General features: G+C 39.5%; 1 protein-coding gene across 3 annotated transcripts; it reads left to right on the top strand.

Moving 5' to 3' along the window:
- The first annotated feature begins 944 nt into the window (after window positions 1–944).
- zbtb38 (zinc finger and BTB domain containing 38) lies at window positions 945–21,568 on the top strand. Of its 3 annotated transcripts, XM_055173364.2 has the most exons (3): window positions 946–1,221; window positions 4,472–4,576; window positions 17,161–21,568. In XM_055173364.2, the coding sequence occupies exons 2-3, from the start codon at window positions 4,550–4,552 to the stop codon at window positions 20,842–20,844; spliced, it is 3,711 nt and encodes a 1,236-aa protein (XP_055029339.2). In that variant the 5' UTR covers window positions 946–1,221; window positions 4,472–4,549; the 3' UTR covers window positions 20,845–21,568. The 3 variants fall into 3 exon arrangements, with proteins under 3 accessions (XP_055029341.2, XP_055029339.2, XP_055029340.2); XM_055173366.2 differs by lacking the exon at window positions 4,472–4,576 and having other exon boundaries at window positions 945–1,221; XM_055173365.2 differs by lacking the exons at window positions 946–1,221; window positions 4,472–4,576 and adding an exon at window positions 7,388–8,791.
- Window positions 21,569–23,231: the final 1,663 nt, after the last annotated feature.

Here is a 23,231-nt window from a genome sequence, read left to right on the forward strand (position 1 = left end):
TACTGATTTTGGTGGTAACTAATAAAAAAAAAATGGCATTATCCCATTTTGGAATCAAACTCTTCATATAATCTTGATATCTTCAACTGAGTGAGATCATGTCAAAGATTAAACTCAAACTTTGATGCTGTTAAAAAACATACCATAAAAGTATTTATCATTATAAAATGATCACTCTTTATAAAATGATATTACTCTGAATTAAATAAGAAATAACAGTTTGTGAAAGATAGGGCCTTAAACAAATATCAAAAACATTTACAGGACTTTCAGATTCAATGTAGGTAAGCCATTCACAGACTTTATCAAGTATATAATTTGTAGTGTCTCTTTACACACACTCAAAATACAAAAGATGGGTTATTTTCATCCCAGCGTTGAGTCAAAAAGGCACAAACCCAGTCGTTGGGTTAAATGAACCCAGAAACTTTTTATACTTGTCCAAACAATGGGTTAAATTAACCCATCATAGATTAAATTACAGTAAGACCCAGCAAGATTGGGTTCGTCCCTTTTTTGTGTTGAAAATAACCCAGCATTTTTTTGAGTGCAGATAACAACAAGGTGCTCTCCTTAACCATCACCTGGATGATGTAATGGCAGTCGTATTGCATCACTTTGAGAGCAGAGCGATACTCATATGAGCTCCCACCCCTTTCTGGTCCCTAAATACGGCTTGAATGGTCTGTCTTGCACTGCAAGCATGTAAGATTTGTACTGCCATTTTATCTTGCACAAATATATCAAATCAGCAAGAAAAGTGTTAACACACCTCTCCACTGGTGTCTGCAGCACATATGGTGTGAATTAAGCTTAGCAAACACCATTTATAACAATAATGAATGCTAATGGATGGTTAGAGGGAATGAAAGTAGGTTTCTCTCTCTCTCCCTCTCTTGCTGTGGGTCAGGAAAGCGGCTTGATGACGCAGCAGGGACAGAGGCGTTTGGTAGGACGGCCGGGTTGGGAGAATAACAGAGAGGCGCTGCTTTGGCAGGCCTTAACACTCACATAGACATCCACACACAACAACACAAAGGAAGTACTGCAGAGAGAGAGAGAGAGAGACCAGCTGATCAGGCCCTGAAGGACAAACAGTGTTGCTGACACGCTCGCTTTCTCTCTTAATCTTCCGGTCTCATTTCAAACACAGCAGAACAGACTGATCTCCACCAGGGCCAGGCTGTTTACATCAAATATGGAGGAGGAAGACTAGATCAGGTACATGAAAGCCCCGCTGAATCTTTCTCTCATTCGTTGTATTACTCATTCTACTAACCATACTGAGAGTTGTGGGCGCTGTCCTCAGTTAATACTGACTAACAGGCTTTCCGCTATGGAAACAGTGAGCGGATCAAGTGTCCGCGAGCGACACGACTGCGTGTTTGTGTGCGCAGGCTCGTTTCGGGCTGTGGGAATCTTTCCAGATGGACATTGCGGAGCCGAGCTTTTACTAGGTCACTGAGCGTGTTTGTCTTGATGATGTTCCAATGGGGAAGGCTCTTACTGTAATGCAGTGGTTTTCAAACCTTTCGGGGTGCGCCCCCTCTTGTGTAGGGTGCATCTCTTTGTGCCCACCCCAAATAAAATTCATGAAACTTAGAATTTGAATTAAACAAAACAAGACAAAACAAAACAAATGATACAGTGTAGTTGTAACAGGAGTTATGATGAAGTTATGTATTTTTAAAAATGTCATAAAACCCCTGTCACCATCTCACGTTTGGGAAGTTTGGGAACCACTGCTATAATGTAACAACTTAAATGCAAGGAGTATGAAACAAAGTGCTGTCTGCACTGTAAAAGAATGAGTATGAATGATAAACTACTGTAAACATAAACAAATATATGCAACAGTTCACATATACTGTCAAAAAATACTTCAATTAGTAACACCTAATTTTTTTTCTTTTTTTTAAGTTCAAGGTGCCAAAGAATGCATTGATATATTATGTTAATTTGTTATCTGATACCTACATAGAGGGTTTGTGGCTTTATTAAGTGCAAAAATGACCCGGAAATGGTTTTACATCTCCATTTACAACTCTAGGATTCGCCTTTAGAATGAAATGGTCTATTATTACCTTATTTAAAGGTGCAGTGTGTAGTTTTTAGAAGGATCTCTTGACAGAAATGCAAACTATATTATCAGGGGTGTATAAAGACCTTTCATAATGAACCGTTATGTGTTTATTACCTTATAATGAGATGTTTTTATCTACATACACAGAGGGTCCCTTTACATGGAAGTCGCCATTTTTGGCTGCCATGTTGCTACAGAAGCCCTTAACGGACAAAAGTTTTTACTAAGTTGTCTCCGGTGATGACCTGTTTGTCTGGTGTTGGCTACCGTAGCTTCTCTATGTGTTTCAAAAGCGAGGAGTGAGCAGTGGACTGAGACGTTGGTTGCAATTCACAACCTCACCACTAGATGCCTCTAATATTTACACACTGCACCCTTAAAAGGGTCAAGAATATTAATGTTGAGCTCTGCTCTGATTGGCTGTTTCACGGTGCAGTTCAGTAGCTCTGTGTGTGTGCAAACAGACCTTATGTTTGAGTCTGTTTACAGATACAGATATTGAGGAAAAATCAATTGTTTATAGATTGTTAATGGACGTTTCTGAATGGTAAGTTTGAGGTTTTTTTTGTTTGTGTTTTTTCCACCGCCTACTATTGGCTTCAAAAAAGCTCTTTACAAACCAATGGGTGACGGATGGACCCTACATTCATATTTTTTACAGTCTATGTAAGTTATAGTAGAACTTCAGAACTTCAGCCTAAACGCTAGAATAGCCTATAGCATTAAGTTTTTAGCATTGTAACACCATTGTCATTTAATGTGTGGGGCGTACATCTCGACTGTAACGTCACAGTTGATGTTATTTTGAGATTGGCCTGTTTTCCAGTGGTCTTTTGCATGCACTAAGAAGGTAAACCTCAATCATGTTTGAGGCTTAAGATACGCTTAAGATTAAGGTAGACATATTCATCTATGCCTACATAAATACAGTGTGACATGCGTTCACACCAGCCACGGTAGAGGCGTCAAGCGTGAGGGATTTCAATGTTAAGTCAATGTGAAGACGCGTTGACACGCATCTGGAGGTCTCGCGGCACGAAAGACGTGATTCCGCCTCATTCGCGCGTCTAGTTCACGCAAATTGCGCAAATTGAGCGTAAAGCGCGGTACACGCGAATGGTGCTTTTTGTGCATTTTGCGTTTGACTGCGAATTTGCGGCAGATGCCCGAGTTGAAAAAATGTGAACTTTGGCGGATTTTCGTGCCACGTTAACCAATCAGGAGCCTGCTTGCTGCTGTGGCGGCAGCCCCGCTCGGACTCACTCATTCAACATGGAGGAACGCTTGATATTGTCCTTGAGCAGTCACCCGAAGCTATACGACACAAGTTCTTATTCCTGTAGAGACAGGAATAAAAATGACCTCGCTTGGAAGAGTGTCAGTGAGGACATTGGGCAACCTGGTAAGTTGTTAATACACATTTCCCTTTTGAGTCACGTGACATTTATTGACCCGCGGCATTCCCGCCATTTTTCAAACTATTTTCCCCCATGGTGACCAAATACAAACCGGTAACTCTCTCGATGAATGCACAATCAATATCAGCCATCTCACAGACAACCTTGCCCCTCCCCACAAGAAGCGGATTTCGCCTCTGACGCGCGTCAAATGCTTGCTTTTTCCGCGCGTCTAGAGCAAATGCATTTAAAATGTTCAAGTGGCAAACTAGATGCGGTAGATGCGATTTTGACGCCTCAAACGCGGCTGGTGTAAACGTGGAATTGAGGGAGGCTGGGGTGGTCCCGGACCTTCTATACGCATTGACAGACCCCCTATAAAGCACAAAAATATAAATTAAGGGGGTACTACATTAAAATATTACATGAATTTTAGCTATGGGACCCCCATAATCTTTGACAATTCGAACACTTGGCACCTTTAAAGTATTTTCAGTTAAATATATAAGTTGAAAAGCTTAATTTTTTAGGTGTTACCAATTGAAGTATTTTTTTAAAGTTGTTCCAACTTTTCACTTTTCATAGTGTAGAAAGCGACCACATTAAGTTTCAAAAACAAAACCTGGATATAATGAAAATAACTTAATATTATGTCAAATTAAAAGAAATAGATTCTGGATTTCCTACTGCATATTAAAGATTTGCACAAAATGTCAGATTTCCATTGGTGCACACAAGATGATCTCCATAAAATTCTCAAAATAATGGGATAACATGAATCACATGTGCACAAACTCATAGTGTCTGTGCTGGATTGAGTTCATGCTGTAACACTAGGACGAAGCAAACACAAAGACATTCTCACCGAATCTTTCAGTCGAGTCGTTTCCACAAAATGTTGTAAAAAATTGCTAATAAAATGATGTCCACTTTTGTACTCAAACCTATTGGACTGGGAGATGTACTGAGTTTACTGCATCATGACCACCAGGTGGCACAGCAGTTTTGTTCTAAAGAGGCATTTGAAGGCACGAACTGGGACCAGTCCAGAGGACAGACGATCTTGAATATGAGGAGCAGTTTGAAGAAACAGAAGGTTGGTAAAGAGATTTTTAACTCGCTCTGATGTTTACTTTAAGAAATTAAATGTAAAGCTGTATGTTCTTGCATCGAGTCCAGCCCGACTACAAAAACTACAAACTAACATTTGTTGTAGTATTGTTTGATGTTCATCTTCGTCTAGTTTCCTTTCATGTATTCACATTTAAGCTGAATAATCTTTTGCTTCTGAATTTGGTTTCACAAGCAGCATAAGTTTCCCCTCTGTAATTCATTTTGAAAGACAGCAGCCCACATATTGGGCTAGGCCTCATCTCGCTCATCAAAGCCATTTGTTATATTCCTCAGTTTGTTTTCTTTCTTTTTTCTACTCTTAAACTGAGGCTTTGAGCGGAAGGTTCACATGAAGAGCGGGGGCGTAGCATTAGCATGATTTTACCTAGCACAGTTAGGCCTCTGAGCTCAGATCGATCTGTTAGCATCTCTGATGTTCTTGTAGAGGAAACTCACATGTATTATTAAATGACAAAGAACAAAAGTACTCGAGTCATGCAGCACACGTCTGCTAGCTGTTGGCATTGAGCATTTACTGCATACTTGTAATGACTCATTAATGACATCTCAGGGTTATTTAGAAGCAGCTCGCTGTGTTGTTTGAGAGTTTATCGCAGCCGTGCTTTTGCAGGAAAAATTCAAGTTGAAACTGAAGCAAAGAAACAATGATGTGTATTAAAGTTAGGTATTTTTCATTCAAATGAAGATTTTGGTCAATTGTGTTGTGCCAAAGCACAAAGTAGTGGTAACAGGAAATAGCCCGAGCTGAAAGCGAAATGCAGCCTTTCCTTTTAAGGTCCAGTGCTCTCATCGATAAACTGCTTAAACGTCTGTGTGAATATGCTTAGAAGATACACGGAAACATTTAGGCACAGAGCGCTCAAGAAATTTATCACATCCACACCACAAATCCACAAACATTGTTTTTTATTAAACATATTTTATACGTATACAGAAATATCAAAAAATGTATTACTTTGGTGTATGTTTTTTTTATAAACCTAGCACTCTTAGAAAATAAATAAATAAATAAATAATAAATTTAAAACTAAAATAAATAAACAAAAATTACATAGGCCCTTAAAGGGAACCTTCACTTTTTTGAAAATATGCTCATTTTTCAGCTCCCCTAGTGTTAAACATTTGATTTTTACCATTTTGAAATCCATTCAGCTGATCTCCGGGTCTGGCGCTAGCACTTTTAGCATAGCTTAGCATAATCCATGGAATCTGATTAGACCATTAGCATTGCACTCAAAAATAACCAAAGAGTTTCGATATTTTTCCTTTTTAAAACTTGACTCTTCTGTAGTTGCATCGTGTACTAAGACCGACGGAAAATTAAAAGTTGCACTTTTCTAGGCCTATATGGCTATGAACTATACTCTCAAACTGGCGTAATAATCAATGACTTTGCTGCTGTAACATGGCTGAAGCAGGCGCAATGAAATTACCCGAAAATAATCCCATTTTGAACTTTCAGTAGCTGGGGACTATTTTTGGATATTTTTCGGACTGCGTACTGCATATCACTTGGGTCTCGGCAGCAAGTCGATGGCCGTTTCTCAATGTCAAGGAAGGATCCTCGGAAGCCAGAATTTTGAGGATGCTACGTCATCGACGTCCGTCGAAGGACTGTTCAAATGTCGAGGATCCTCGGAATTTCAGCCAAGGACTGAGTCCTTCCTTCGAGAAATGTCCCATATACAGGAAAGGATGCATATGTGTATCCTTCGCGCGCTGAAATCACCCACAATCCTATGCGTGCAGCACCGAAAGCACACCTTTCATTGACGTAATGACGCAATGACGTGCACTTGCTAGCCTGTTCCATTTACGTGTTCTCCAAATGCTTAAGAGGAGCCTCGCCTAGCCTCTGAAGGAAGTGACTTGTAAGGACTAGTCCTGCCAAGGAAGTATCCTTGACATTGAGAAAAGGCCCTTGTTTATTACGCCAGAATATTGGCCTAGAAAACCACAACTTTCAACTTTCTGTCGGTCCCAGTACACAATGCAACTACAGAAGAGTCAAGTTTCAAATAGGAAAAAAATCGTCAGTGTTTTACATCATTTAAAGCAGAGCGTGTGTGATTATTTATAATTATAAAAAACATAGTATGCATAGAAATATAGTTTTTCAAAGATATTATTAATTTCCTTCACTTTCCCCCCTATATTTTCAAGGTTTTCCATGACCACACTGAATGTAATATGACATAAAAGGCATAAAAGGGCATTTGTACAAATGTACAGTATTGTAAAAATACGATAATACACTATCTCAAAAGATAACATCTAAGTATGCATAAAGGCAACAATGAAAGGCTGCGGTATGGAGAAGTCAATGATCAATGGAGTCTGTAATTCTTCAACATGAACACTGAAGACGGCAGGACTCGAGCTGTGTTACAGCTGCTTGCGTTCACTCGGGTAATCTGCACTCGGCCCTGTTTCCAGAAATAACCACTGCTATCTGGGCATTAGCTTCATTGTGAGTAGTCTTAGGCGTCACACCCATGGGCTGAACGTCAGATGCATACTGATCACTTATCTGGAAACACTTCAGCGGATTTTGAAGTCGTCCTCTGGTTGAATTATACAGGATTTCTACAAGCTTTCATCTGTGACAATATGCAAATAAACACTGCATGTTTAAAAGTACGCAAGGTATTTTAACGTGTTTGATATTGTTGTTATGAACTTATGAGACGTTTGTGAATGATGGTGAATGATGTCTGTTTCATGGCGGCATCTCCTAAACATGACATGGCACAAAGCTTTACGTTTATGGCTTCTCGGGCAGTCCTTGGTCATTTAAAGCTGAATAAATCGGTTTGTATTACTCATTTACAGGACATTGAAGGTTGTGCAATTTCTCAGACAGATATCCAGTCTGGGCCATGAAACGTAATAACCTGCAGATGGAATGTGATCTTTTTTCTTCCTATCCTCACATTCCCTCCCTCCCATCTCCCTCCGGTCTCCTCCCTCTTTCTCTCGCTTTCTGCAGCACAGCCGCATCCATCAGCAGCCATGTTGGTCGTCGGAAAGGTCGTCCCATAATAATCCAGCATCTTTCCGATTCTCATTTCCTAGTTGTACTTACTGTTTAACGTATTTCCCCTCCTAACCCTGTCTACCGTTTCTCTCCGTTCGTCCAACCGTCGTTCCTTTTTAGTGTTATCCATTTCGTTTTCTGCTTCCAACACAGCAGCCGCCAGCTCGCCCTCTTTCAGTCTGATAGCACAGATGAGCGTTCAAGAGGCAGCTCTCTCTCCTTCTCTCCTCCCACCCACAGCCACAGACACGCACACATGAAGATGTTGTAGGAGAGGTAACAATATGCCTTCATTCGGTTGTGCGTATACATACCAATCCCGAAACAGACAAAGAACGGGATGTGTGTGAGAGATGGAGAATATGGCTGTGTGAATTTATATTCATAGCCGGTCGCAATCATCTCTCCTTTGGAGGGGGGCATCAGAAATAGCAGCACCCACATCGATGTTATTTATGACACGCAATGGAAAATATCAAAAGCTGCCTTGCAAAAACCAAGTGTTGTTTATGTTATGACACCGTTTGTTGCGCTGTTGCAAATGCATCCACCTCGCATGCATGCAGATGATTTCCTGCATTCCACACGGTTGTCTCGTGTTAGCGTGCCGATCCGTTCTCCTTCCACTCTTTCAATCCAAGTGTTGTTTTGGAGTGGTTAATGAAGTTGCGGTTCTTTGCTAGCATGCAGCATCTCTTTTTCGCTGCTAATAATGCACCGACAGCAGTGGAGCTGCACTGTCTGACTATTTATAAACTCCACTGTGGGCGAACAGCTAGTAAGCGTACAGGACGAGTGAGACCTATAGCTGGGTGCATTGGAGCAGACTGATGCCCCCTGCCACCTCTGGACTGGGCGTCTTACGCAGAGAGGGCACTGGGACTGGGGTGAACGAAAAGAGAGAGTGTGTGCAAGAGAGAGAGACAGAGAGCGAGAGAGCGACCGAGCAGGATAGACTTATAGGAGAGGCTGTGATCGCAGCAAGTGACGAGTCAAACCTGTACCAAAACACTGTAACACCTGCGAACGAAACATCTTTCTCCAGCCATTAGTGGATCGCAGGGATGGTGGAGGGAAGCGAGAACGATGTTTTCCGCTCTCCGTCCATTGAAGCGCTTTCTCTGATGCACTAAAATAAAGGTACGTTCAGCATGCTTTACCCTCCAGTTTCAAACAGTCACAGTCGAGGGCGTTTTTGCAGGGCAGCGCAAGACGACTGATGTGGTTTTATCTGTAATAATGAAAGGTAATGCTTTCGTTCTTTGTTTGACTGGTCATAAACGTAAGCATTTGTTTCTTTGCTTTTGAGCTGAATGCTTAGGGTTTTTTATTTTTCGCCCACTATGTTTCAGCCAGTATGGTAAGTCATGTTAAACAAGGGTGTGGCAGCAGGCAGATACATTTACGGCAACGAATGCAATTTTTACGCCTGTATTAAAATGAAATTTTTACCAGTGTCAAGCCAGAGCGAAAAACCATTGAGCACAATAACAAATAGCGGTTCCATTATTTGTATTTTAAGGTGAAAGGGGCCCTTCGACTCCGAATTAGCATTGCTGTCCAGGTCCTTCTGCAAAGGGCTGTGCCTGCGTACTACTCCTCTAAACACATACACACAAACATACATATAACGGCTATCTCTGAACCATCTAAATGCTACATGGGCTTTCCAACATGGCTCCGTTTTTCTGCAGACTGCCTGCTCATCCGCCATTCATCCAAATCCCAATAAGTGCTGCGCCACAGCATGTTGCCGTGACAACAGAGGCCTGTCAGACAGGGAACAAGCGGATGTTTTCCCAGCGATTAAGAGCGAAGTCTGCTCCTGCTCAGCACAATAACACACAAACAGCACAAATTTAAATAGATCAACGGCGTGGCGATTTATATCCGGTTTGCGTTTACATACAGACTGTTTCCAGCTGTGATGTTGAATTTAAGCGTACGGGTTGAGCAATAACGCTGAGACGTACATAGAGATGCGGTGGACATCTATACTGTGTGCTTGTGCTGTTTCCTTTCTCGTTATGAGTAACGTTTAATGCATCAGGGCGACCACAGACTGTGAAAACATTCCTCTGAACTAGTTTGTTATTTTGGTGACTTATCAGAAATTAAGATTTAACCCGTGCTTTTTTAATCAGTGTAATTGAAGATTAATAGTGAAGATTCATTATAATCACTATTTCACTAAGAGTGTGCATCCGCAAGCGGCCATCTTACTTCATGGTTTTCATCATGGTTTCAAAATGGCTGCTCTGTTGCAAGAAAATAACCTTTCAGCAGAAGCATGCAAAGCTGACCGAACTCTCGTGCATCAATGAAAAAACGCCTGCAGAATGCAGGGCATTTATTTTGTGTGCCCTACAATACACCCAATTTGCAGCTTATGTCCCACGGCGCACACACGGTATCTGCTTACAATGGCATAGTATAAAATGTTGATGCTTTTATCCTTACAAGTACTTGATTGGATACTCAAAATGTAGAAAACGTATTGTTTGTGTGGATTTAAAATAAAAATGGAAATAAAGGGTTTTTTATTTTATTGTATTGCATCTTATTTTCCAGATCAAAGTCATGTTTTTCCATTACAATAAAAAGTGTTTCAATATTTTGTCGGAACAAAAATTGTGACATCATATATGCGTCGCTTGTCCTGGCATGCTGGGTGAATATCTCTGATCCCGTTAAGATAACTATGGATAAATCTAAAAAACAGAAAAGTTCGGGAAGAGAATTGAACGTTTAATACTTCATAGACAGATTCATTTACCTTCACTCATGACGATACTGGCTTACCTGTTTAATAAGAAATCATTGAGCTGATCCTGCTAAAAGGCCAAACCTGGGCGTTACAACCTGTGAGGCTGTATTTGATTGCTTAAAAGCCAAAGAAATAAAAACTACCTACATGGTGTCAGTGGCTAATGATGGAGCACCTAGTATGACTTTTCTGCTGAAGACCGCATTCTGCTTCAAGAAGCATTTCTTCCAGAATGCACAGAGATGATGATACTTACCTTGTCATTCAGATGGTAAACGAAAAATATTGGCAAAAGGGTTAAACCATGTTCTGTTCATTATTAGAATATTAACAAAGTGAGTATTGACAAAGTCTGGTGGCTGTCCAGGGGAAATGTCCTGAAAGGTTTTGGAACATTTGAAAACATTCCTGGAAAGTAAAGGACTCGCCTATCCTGAACTGGAACAGGCAGGGGTGCGTTTCCCAAACAACGACGTAACTCGTTGCTGAACGACCATAGTACGATGCATCGTTGGAGAAACGAACTACCTTGTCATGACTGTTTCCCAAAAGCATAGTAACTTTGTCGCACATTCGTCGTTTGAACGATGTTGGTTTAACACAGTGGTTCTCAATCCTGGTCCTGGAGCCCCACTGCTCTGCACATTTTGTATGTCTCTCTTATCTGATGGACAATGAGATCTCTGCTAATGAGCTGATGATTTTAATCAGCTGTGTTAAACAAGGGAGACATACAAAATGTGCAGAGCAGTGGGGCTCCAGGACCAGGATTGAGAACCACTGGTTTAACAACATAGTTGATGATGTCACGTGGGAGGTGAAGTACTAATTAATCTGTGCAAATCGATTTAAAGGTCATGTTCTTCCTGATACTATTTTTTAAACCCTAGTTAGTGTGTAATGTTGCTATAATAGCATAAATAATACCTGTATAATGATAAAGCTCAATGTTCACTGCCAGGCGATATATTTTCTTCAATAGAATTCCTCTTTCAAAGCCTACAACAAACGGCCGGTTTGGACTACAACCCTCTATTTCCTTCTTTAATGACGTCAGTAAAACAGTTCGTTGACTAAACTCCGCCCACAGGAATACGTCAGTTACCAGCTTTGGCTCAAACGGCTCTGCTAAGCTAAGCTGCTATCGAATCACAGCACACTAAACAAACTACACAATCAGAACTCAATACGTATTTCTGAAGAAGGGACTTCACATAACAAGGAAGACATCAACCTGTTTTGAGGACAGTGAAAACAGCGCTATACAGATAAGTCAATTGTGTGAAAAATACCGCGTTTTTTTACAGTTGAAACTTGAACACATGTTATATTGCCCACTATAAACACAATCAAAGCTTACAAATTACAGACAGAACGGGAGCTTTAATGCCAGATTATTGCTGTAAATAACATATATTGCATCGGAAGACTGATTTTGTTATCGTGATTTTGTTATCTATAGTTTATTTTCAAGATATTTAATTCACGCGCAAGTTCCCTCTTACGTCACTCCTCCCAGGGATTCCCCAGGGTCTTAAAGCTCGTAGACTGCGGACATGCGCAGTTTTCAAATGCAGCTCTTTCATTCTGTTTACAAATTTAAAGACATAAATAAAATTGTAATATATTTCAAATGATGGATATAGACTGTACTACATGTTTTTTGCTTATTTGTTTAAAAGCATGATCAACGTAAGTCTACATATGATAAGAACAAGGAACGATGCTTCTAACGACAGGTCAAGAGCTGTCATTCCAACGACACAAGTTAGCGATGCAGTTTGCAAATGTGTGTTTGAACGATGGTTTCGGGAAACACCAAATCGTTGAACGATGTTAGTAACGAACGATGGAATTTACGATGTTCATTGGCTAACGATGCTTTTGGGAAATGCACCCCAGATTGGTTGGAACTTGGAACAGCTGCACTTCATGGTAGATATGACAATGCACTTTAACACGCTGAATTAAGATCTTCATAAAAAGCACAGCCCTTCAGATGGAGACGGAGGAGGTTTTGGCATTCAAGTACAAGATGACACTGTTTGCAGTGATGTACAGAGAGGCATGAGGAGTGGCTCATTTGATGTTATCAGACCTTTGGCCTAGTGGCTTCTATTTCCTCATTGCTCAGGAAACTGTCAGACGTGGAAAGTCTGTGAATATATCAAAGAATAAAAATATCAGAGTGTCTCTTCTTGGACTTTAAAAACAAACATGTTTAATTTATGCCTCTCTGCAAAAACTGTCAAGGAAAGAACCATAAAGTTGGCAGCAAACATCTCCAATAATTCAGCTCCAGAGAGCTCAGTCGACTGTGATGCGTCAAAAGATGTAGTGGCTTTGTTTATTTTCAAATTGTCCAGGTGCCTAGTCAGCTCAAAATAAATGACCCAAGCAGACGCTATCACTGAGGCAATAATAGAAACCAAATTTAAAAATCATACTTACTGTACACATTCAGAAATTTGGAATAATTTGGTGAGCGGGGCACAAACTAACATGGGGTTAATTTAACATGGCTACTTTAAATATTTATACAGGGCCGAGCAATTCTGTGCTTTTGTTCTTTTTCTCTTACTGTCAGAAGATCTCCTGTGAATTTGTGAAAAGTTTTGATGTGTTTTTGGTTAAGATATTAAACAAAGAGTGTTTTGAAGAGATGAGTAAATTTCTTCATCTTACTTTTTTTTCAAATTTCTGAGTTGGGTGTGTAAGTCACCAAATCCAACCTTATATTATTTTAGTCTTGTTACCTAAAACATAAAACTATTTTGAAACATGTCAACAACTCTTAGTAACTGATAGCTGGGATTGAAAACAGTTTTACACAGTGGGGTTAGTTGTAACACAGTGTTACAATTAAGCCTCCAATATACAATGATAATGAAATTAAAACAATGTAAATACTATTCACCAAAATGATAACTGTTAATAAAGTATAAGGGGAAATAACTCACAATTATTTATTTTTTATTTTAATTTTCTTAATTGTGCAACCCTTTATTTTTTAATTTTTTTTATTTACATTCATTGATGGATAATACAAGGATGATTAGATGAAGGATCATGGATGGATAAATGTGTGGATATCTATCAATTACAGGCATATATATTAGGGATGCACCGAATCCAGGATTCGGATTCGGCCGAATACTGGGCTTTTTGACGGGGTTCGGGTTCGGCCGATTTTTTTCCCACCGAACCGAATCCTAGGCTTGCACTACGCTGGTCGACGTCACGCGGCCATTGATTACACACATCGGGTGCTGACATGGAGATAAGCTTTTTCTTTCGGTGAGCCTTAGGGGCGGTTCACATTTCGCCGGACGCGAGCGTGTCGACTCGCACCGCATCACTTTCATTATGCATAGGCTTATGGTAAATATCAAAATAGTTTTTCCCCACTTGTCATCCTGGCATAATGTTGCCTATCCTTTTTTTTACAGTTAAAATGAAAAATACACTGCTGTGGATGTTGTTTACTTCATTAATGTGTTTTACTGTGTTAATGGAATAAGGATGCGAAAAGGATTCGGTATTCGGTTTCGGATCTTAAACAGTGTATTCGGTATTCGTCTGAACCCAAAAAATCTGGATTCGGTGCATCCCTAATATATAAACAATATCCAATTTTAGTATATAGACAGAATTTGATAAAATTGACTAAATTTTCTATCAGGTGTTACAACAAACCCTCTGTTTGTTACAATGAACCCCACCTATGGGTTAACATTTGCACTCCTGTCGCTTTCGGTGTTATTGTACGATAACGGTAGGTCCCATAAACAAACTTTAAGTGTTCATTTTTAGCCGAGATGTGTGTGTTTATTGTGTAAAAAAAGATTCATCTAACTTAACTCATTCCCCGCCAGCCATTTTTTGAAAAGTTGCCCATCAAATTTCTTCTAAAAATATATAAACATACAAATATATCAAATGAAAAACAGACCCTCTGCTTTCAAACAAACAATAAACAAACAAATAAAATTGGATAAAACGTTTCATCCTATCTATATACTTTTTTCTCTGCTTATAAACTCTTAAAAATGGGTATTTTTCTTTTAAAAATATTTTTTTTGTAAAAAGCTGAAATAATTGCATTTTTGTGAAGGAATTTTGTTAGAGATCAGATTCAGATTCATAATGATTATTAAAATATACATAGAGTTTAAAATTAGTAAATAACGTTTTGGCTTCAATTTTTTTCATAAATTTGGGTAAGTTCGCAATCTAGTGGATAATTGCGGTATTGCAGATGAACATAAAAATTCTTCAGAAACACGTTTTTTTTATGCAAATGTTTTCTCTTAATTGACAAGATAACTCGTCTATGGTGGGGAAAGAGTTAAATATTTTTTGAATGATAGAGCCAAAGCCAAAAAACCTTACTTTGTGCCCCGCTCTCCCCTACACATTATTTACCAACAGAAATATAACATTATACAATGTGATATTTTTAGACTTTATGTCTAGATTCAGTACTTCAACTGGTCTGTGAGGATTCATGTGTCTATGACAAAACCGAGAGGAGAGAAGAGAAGATGGAGGAGAGCAGCAGCACAGGTCTTTGATGCTATTAGCCTAAGCCTTCAGTTTGATGAGGGCTGTGTGTTCATAAGATCTTTAACAGCCTAATCTGTCTTTTCAGTTTCTTTTCATGCTCTGATTCTGTTTATCTATGCATGTTCCTTGTTCATTTCTAGCATTGTTTGTCTGTACTGCATATAGTCTTGATGTTGTATTTATGCCTTTTGCAATAACGCTTCAATCAAGGACAATGTTCTACAATGGGCACTTCATATATTGGGGCAGTTGTAGCCTAATGGTTAGAGAGTCTGGCTTATAACCTGAAGGTCGCCAGTTTGAGTCTCATGGTCCGCAGGTAGCGACTGAGATGCCCCTGAGGAATTTGAATTTATGGCCTACTTAACAATGATGTCACTTCTTATCTAGAGTTAACTTCTTTTTTTACCCTCGTTTTACTTTCAAAATGTACAGTTTACAGCCACCAAACTGTATTATCAATCATCTGATTATCCAATTTAAAATATAGTTAAATTATAGTTTTGTAGTACATCTATTTTTGAGGTCACTGTTAGAACACTTTGGACAAGATTTATATACTTATAATCAATATACATAAAATTGCTTATACATTTGCCTTTTTCAACTTGATTTTTAAGTATTTTAAGTTTTTAATGTGTGTCCTTCGCATCATCAAATAACACAAAATATATTGTAAATATTGGATCATGATAAAAAAGTAAATATAAACATGAAATCTTTGTATTCACACAAAAAAAACATATTATTTAATGATTTACATATTTAATAATGTAATTTATTTTACAGGCATTAAAATGGGTTGAATTAATTAAAGACATTTTATCATTAAAAAATACATTTTTGAATTATTAATGTTTTAATTTATAAATATTGTTTCTTAACACTGTAAAAAGTTGGTTCAACTTAAAAAGTTACACCATAAACGTTTATTCAACTTTAATATTTTCATCTAAAAAAAACTTGAAATGAAGTAACTTTTTAAGTTGGTCCAACTTTTTACAGTGTACAAGAGGGACTGTATATATATTAAAACTAAATGCACTACAGATAAAGCTGTTCAGACAGGCATTAACTAAAAAAATAAACTAATTATAATGGTAATATGCAAGACTTTCAGTATATAAACAGGACCTACAGCAGTTTAGTGGAGCTGTAATAATGTAAGAATAAACAGCCCACTTCCAACAACACATGTCTACACTACAATATTTTTTAATACAACCTACAACAAAATGCATTTGTTTAAACCTGTTTTCAATAAGCTTTACTGTTATATGACTATGCCTTTAAAAGATATTGAAAGCATATTGCAATATTAATACTGTAATGGTTTGCGATAACTGAATGTTTTAATTACTTTAAAGTTATGTATAGTATGCAAATGTTAGTACGTGTGTTTGTGTTAGTAGTGCATGAGTGTGCTCTGATGTATGAAAGATGATCAATGATCAAAAAAAGTTTAACATGCAAGTTGGTCATGTGAGTTTCAGTATAATTTTTATATAGTTTAAATGGATTTTATAAACTTAAAGCGTGCTGACTTTAATTTTACAGTGTGTTTTTTGAAGTTTAAGCTTACAACCAGGTTGCTGGAAATCATTGCTTGTAATAGAGAATATTAATATGGCTTAGAAACTATAGAATAAAATTATGGAAGCTCTTAAGATAAGATCACTAGACTAAAGAAAGGTTCAGTCACTTCTTGAGTTATGTCACGGTTGTCAATTTATTCTCACTGAAGCAGTTATTACATTGTTACCACTAACAATTTCAACTGCTATAAGGCACCCTCCTGGTATTAGCTCCTAAACCACAATGTTAAGGTTTAATGCTGTAGGAAATTTAACTTTGTCAGCTGGCCCCAACTTGAAAAGTTTGGAAACAAAATGTTGTATTAGAAAGTCTGCTTTTAAAGCATGCATACTAGTTAAGATCTGATGCCATCTAGTGGTTTGCTTAGATAGTTTCATTGAATATTATCACCATGTAGTTTAAAATATATCAGCTTGTTTTTCATTATTGTATTTTAAATAGCGATTAAATCAAGCAATGTTTATTTAACACAAAATGTAATTGACATAATCAGTAGCCTGCAATAAAATAACTCAACCCCATTCCACTACAGATTTACATTATTATTTTATTGCTTTTATGTTGTGTCTCCCCTCTGCAGATGACTGTGGTCAACCCCAGCACTCTTGGCCTGATGGACAGCTCCCATCCCCACGCTGTCCTCAGTCGTCTGAGTGAACAACGTTCACAGGGTCTTTTCTGTGATGTGATAATCGTTGTGGAAGACGTCAAATTTCGTGCTCACCGCAACATACTGGCTGCCACGAGTGGATACTTTCGTAATGCTTTCAAAACACCTGATGTCTACACATCCAGCCAGGTACTGGAGCTAACAGACCTGAAATCTGAGGTCTTTGCTAACATCCTAAACTTTATCTACAGTGCCAAAGTGGATTCAAGCAGTGCCGAGGACAACAAGTCTCTAGTGGCAGCTGGCAAGCGTTTAGGAATTCCCTTTCTGGAGAAATTGCTGGACTGTGAAAGGCAGAGCTCTGGCCTACTGCAAAGCCAAGGAAGAGCAAACAATCATTCAAAGTTGGCAGAAACAAGCACATTGAAAAAAGAGACCCTCAAACCCGAGGAGCCAGACTGCTCCAAAGTCCCGAGGATCACCAATGCTTTCTCCATCAATGAGGTTGGAGCAGTAAACAACCCATTCTCTACACTGGACCAGGGCAACAAAGTTATAGAGGCACTGAAAGAGGGCCATCCCCCATCCATCCTGCGAACTACAAGCATATCACCTACAGAGAGCGAGCCTGCCCATGCCTTATCTGAGCACTCGTATGCAGTGAGCCAGGGGCAAGACTCAAATGATATCAAAGAGCTTAGCCAAGGGAATGATAAAACAACTGTTCTACCTGCTGTGGTTCCAGCTAAGAATTTAATTAACCATAGACTTGGCCCCTTAAAAAAGCGGCATATACTTGGTAAGGCCCTTCCGCCCCTCACACAGGATCTAGCCACAACTGTGCCCAGCACTGGTGCCACATCTACAGTGGAAAAGACTGCTGTTGCCCCAGTATCTTCCTCCAAGATATCCTCAGATGGAGCACCAGAGATACATTCCAGCCTCAATCTGTTGCCACCCCTTGATGTTACACCCCCTCAGGATGCAGAGCCACCACCCCTCAGTCCTCAGAATACCACATGTGTCCCCACCTTCTCATGCCAGCAATGCTCAGAGACCTTTAGCGACTCAACGCTTCTTACCATCCACATGCAAATACACCGGAGATTTGTCAGTCATTTGTTTTGCAAGTACTGCCATAAAAAGTTTATGCACCTAAAAAGGTTACGCAATCATGAGCAGGTTTGTGTGAGATCTCTTAAAGGTCCATCAGAATTGGAGACAAACAATAAAGAGTCTTCAAGGGTCCCTGTCTCTAATGATACACAAAATGCAAATAATGCGCAACTCTCTTTACCTCCACCAGATCTCCACCTCCCCTTAAGTTTGGACCCAACATTCACCAGTCCACTCGAAATGCCTCAGGATCAAGTTAATGGGACTGTACACACTAATAGTACTTCAAGAACATATAAATGTTCTGTATGCAAACGTGCTTACGTGACCATCTCCAGTCTGAAAAGACACGAGAACGTACACTCGTGGCATAGAGCTTACCCTTGCCACTTCTGCAACAAAGTTTTTGCTCTGGCTGAATACCGTACCAAACATGAGATCTGGCATACCGGGGAACGTCGATACCAGTGTATTTTCTGCTTGGAGACCTTCTTGACCTACTATATCCTCAAGAATCACCAGAAGTCCTTCCATGGCATAGATCCACAAATGGCTGTGAATAAAAAATCAGCAAATGGTGGACTCAAGAGCAGTGTCTACCCCATAAAGCTGTACAGGCTTCTCCCAATGAAATTCAAAAAGAAACGTTATAAGTCTTACAGCCATACATACTCAGAGGGAATTGAGAGCCAAGAGGATTCCTTCATTGCACCGCTGGGCAGCTGTTCCCCCCCTGCTCTTTTTGACAGTACAGTACCTACTGCGAATTCAGATGTTGTCAGTGGTCAGTCATTATTTTCAATGCCAGTCACATTTATGGCCACTCCGAAAATGATGGCAACAGAAATGCCCCGTATAAGCTTTGACAAACCATGTGACCAAAACGTGGAATTTATGCCATCTGAGTTAGAAAAATCTCAAAAACACATCTCTGCCGTCCCAGGATTTGATGGCAAAGGGTCACCGCTCTTCAGCTATAGATTTACAGATTCTTCAAAAGCAATACAGAAGAACACAGGGTCCTCTCTTTTCACGAATGGAAATGACACACCCTCAACAGAGAAAACCGCAGAAAACAGCACAGACAATCTTCCATTTCTCAACATACCATCTGTCTGCTCTTTTGAAGGGTTGAGCAAGCTAAGCGAACTATCAGCAGCAGCACGAACCATTGAAGACATGGCCAATCAGCTGCTGCAAGCAAGGCCTGAAAGTATAACGCAGGATCAAGCACCTTGTGGAAAAACAGAAACATACATTGCTAAGCCTGCGTGCCCTGGTCCATCAGTTGACAGCCAGGTCCTCCCCCTCTGTCAAATAACAGTGAAGATTGGCAATGAGGCGATTGTTCGACGTAAAATAAAAGGCTCAAAGTTGTTTCCGAAGAAGAGGAAGAGGAAAAGCTGGAGGCCAGAGGTCATAGCTCAAAGTACTCCTGTAGAGGACGGTGTTGGAAGCCCAAGTTTGCGGCTGAGAGCAGAAGTCATGACGTCAGTTGCAGAAAATGAATCATACGATGACCCAAATGAACCTGAAACTGACGAACCATGGCGTCCGTATTACACATATAAACCTAAAAAGAAAGGTAAGAAGCTGCGATGCAAGCAGAAGAGGATAAAACCGATGAGATGCTACACCAGACCCTTGTCACCTGAAGCAAATGATGACTTAAGAGAGACACACTTTTATCCAGATAGGAAGATCTCAGCAGAGAACTATGAGGTCGGGAGGGAGCTAAGACCAAGCAGCCAAAAGGAAGCTTTCCCCTGCCACAGCTGTGACAGATCTTTCACTAGCCAGACCTCCCTCAGCATGCACATCATCAGCTGCCATCAACCATGCTGCAGAATATGTGGTAAACAATGTGCCCCTGAAGACACATTCAGCACAGCTGGTCCCAATGCAGAAGTCAGCGGTGACTTTATCTGCAAGAGCTGCACAGAGGACGGCTCCTGTTTCAGCTCCGATGCAGCGCCCCACAGCCTGAGCAGTGAAAAGCGCTACAGATGTTTGTACTGCCCACAGCGGTTTCTTTACCTTGCCACCAAGAAAAGTCACGAGAAAAAACACTTAGAAAAGTCAGGTAAAGGATACCATTGCAGGTATTGCTCGAAGATTTGTAAATCAGCAGTGCTGTTGGATGTGCATGAGAACAAGCACTTCAAGGCAAAAGATGGAGAAGATCCTGACATGAAATATAAAATGGCCAGTTCATTTCCAACAGGTAAAGAGCGCAAAGGGCATATCAAACTTGAGCCTTGGGAAAACACATATACCTGCTCTGAAATCAAGCCAAAGATTCGGGAACCCATGGACAGAGAGGCCGAGGGAAGTGATCCTCCGCTCGCCAAGATCTACAAAACAAAAAAATCTCTGTTGTTTCCCTATACAGCAGACAAGTCATTCTCTCCTCTTCCTCCAGAAATAAAGAGGAGAACCTCTAAGAAAAAAAGCATTTTGGAACGTTCAAAAGGATTTGGATTTGAGGGGCACAGACGAGACTCTGTGGGGGCTGTGATGTGGGGCCCACAGGAGTGAGTGCACAACACAGGTACAATCCAAACTCTCAGCCAAGAACCAAGTGTGTGTTACCAAAGGACCCTCCCTAAACAGTTGCTCAAGTCAAAGCGAAGCATTTGTGTAAAGAGGAACCTCTTTTCACACCCACAACAGGAAGGAAATGCGTCCAGTGCTGATGTCACATTACACTGAAATGAAATGATGTAAATGACACGGGAGTCAGTGTGATGTTTAAAAAGAAATCCAGAGAACGCACAGATACAATTATTTGACGTTGATTATAAGAGAAACAGAGTATTTTTGTTCACAGACACAAAATACTATTGGTAATTTTCCATGTTTTTCTATGAGAAGAGAAGTGGTTTTATTTTTATAAGTTTTGATTAGTCTGTGTGATCCTCCCTATTTCATTGCTCATTGTGTATAATATGCATCAAGTATAATTAACAGCTAGCACCTTACCGTAAAAATAACTGCAAATGATTGTACCTTTTTTGTAACATAGCATCATCATAAGCACCATTTCGATTTGTTGCACAAAAATTTTCTTGATGAAAATTGTCTTTTAGAATGTACTTACATATTACCTTTCATTTAAATCATGACATTTTAATAAAATCATTCAAATAAAGTCATGTTAGTAAAAAATACCATTGTTGTTAAATGTAAAAATGTTTGCCATCATAATGAACTCTAGTCAATTAAATTGAACTTAATTGAATGTCTGACATGCAGTAAATTATGTCAGTTGTACAGCCTTCATTAATATGAATATTTTTCCTACTGACATTAAAGGTCATGTTCTTCCTGATCACTTTTTTAACCCTAGTTAGTGTGTAATGTTGCTATAATAGCATAAATAATACCTGTAAAATGATAACGCTCAAAGTTCACTGCCAGGCGATATATTTTCTTTAACAGAATTCGCCTTTCAAAGCGAACGGTCGGTTTGGACTACAGCCCTCTACTTCCTGCTTTAATCACGTCACTAGAACAGTTTTTTGACTAAACTCCGCCCACAGGAATACGTCAGTCGCCAGCTAAGCTAACAGCAACCTAAGCTGCTATCGAATCACATCACACTAAACAAACTATACAATCAGAACTTGATATGTACTTCTGAAAGAGGGAGAACAAGGAAGACATCAGCCCGTTTTAAGGACAGTGAAAACAGCGCTATACAGATAAAGCAAATTGTGTGAAAAATAACTTGTTTTCATCCTCATCAAATAAAATATGGCAACAGAGTTTCCTGCAGACAATAATAAAATATCAAAATCAGCCTAAAAAATTTTGCCTACATTACATACATATTTTTTTTTTAAACGACACATCACAACAATCCTTAATACAACGACACTGAGAATCAGAGAGGTGGGTGAAACAATTAGTAAAACAGAGCTCAGAGTTCCTTTTCCTTTTGAAACGGCTGACTTCAAGTGGGAAGTTTATTCATTCAAACTGTCCTCACTCTCTCTGCGTTTGGGCCTAAACGCTGACCCATCTGAGCAGCTCATTCCCATATTTCTGTCGTCCCTCCACACAATGCAGCATTCACAGTGTCCCATCCAGGCCCACGTGACACCAGAGCCAGATGTTTTGACCCCACCCTCTGGTAGCAGGTTTGTGCCCACAACCGAAAGACTATCATTCATCCAGGTCACCATGAAATGTCTGGTAACTCATTCATCGGTAGCTGTACTTTGTTCTGCATTTTCCCAACAACTTTACCAGATTTCACAAGCCTATCAGATATTTGCATGTCTAATCCATCAAGAAGCCATTTGCTAGTCTAGCCAAATATAACATTTCCTCACCTACTGATGCAAACATTCAAGTAAAACTTTGTAATACAAAAACAATACATATGTTGCAAAAACAAAGTTTTAACCCTTTTGCCGCCAGCGTTTTTTTAAAAAGTTGCCAGCCAGCGCCAGCGTTTTTCATGATTTTCACAAAAGTTTAATGCCTTCCAGAAAATGTTCTTCTTTAAATATATAAACATACAATATACCAAATGAAAGAACAGACCCTCTGCTTTCAAACAAAAAAAACTGTTTCATCCTACCTTCAGTAGTTCTTTTGTAATCAGCTTTTGAATATGGGTAGGTGCAAAAACACCACATTTTAAGCAAAAAGCAGAGATAATTCCATGTTTGTGACGAACTTTTCATAGAGATCCCATTCAGAGCAATCTTTAAAACAGACACGGACATGCAGGCGCTTGTCATAGGGCAATACTTCTGGGGTTTAAAAAGTTGCGGAAGGGCCCCACCTGGTGGATATTAGCGGTATTGCGGAAAGCCAGAAATACTCGTCATTGGCAGGGAAGCGTTTTCTCTTGATTGACGAGATATCTCGTCAATGGCGGCGAAAGAGTTAATTTGCACTTATCCTACAGGGCT

The sequence above is a fragment of the Misgurnus anguillicaudatus genome, chromosome 15 (genome assembly GCF_027580225.2).
Source record: "Misgurnus anguillicaudatus chromosome 15, ASM2758022v2, whole genome shotgun sequence".
NCBI lineage: Eukaryota > Metazoa > Chordata > Actinopteri > Cypriniformes > Cobitidae > Misgurnus > Misgurnus anguillicaudatus.

Coding starts and splice junctions, on each gene's coding strand:
- zbtb38 (XM_055173364.2), top strand. CDS start 4,550: ATGAGGAGCAGTTTGAAGAAACAGAAG. Junction 4,577..17,160: donor GCAGTTTGAAGAAACAGAAG/GTTGGTAAAGAG, acceptor TCCCCTCTGCAG/ATGACTGTGGTCAACCCCAG.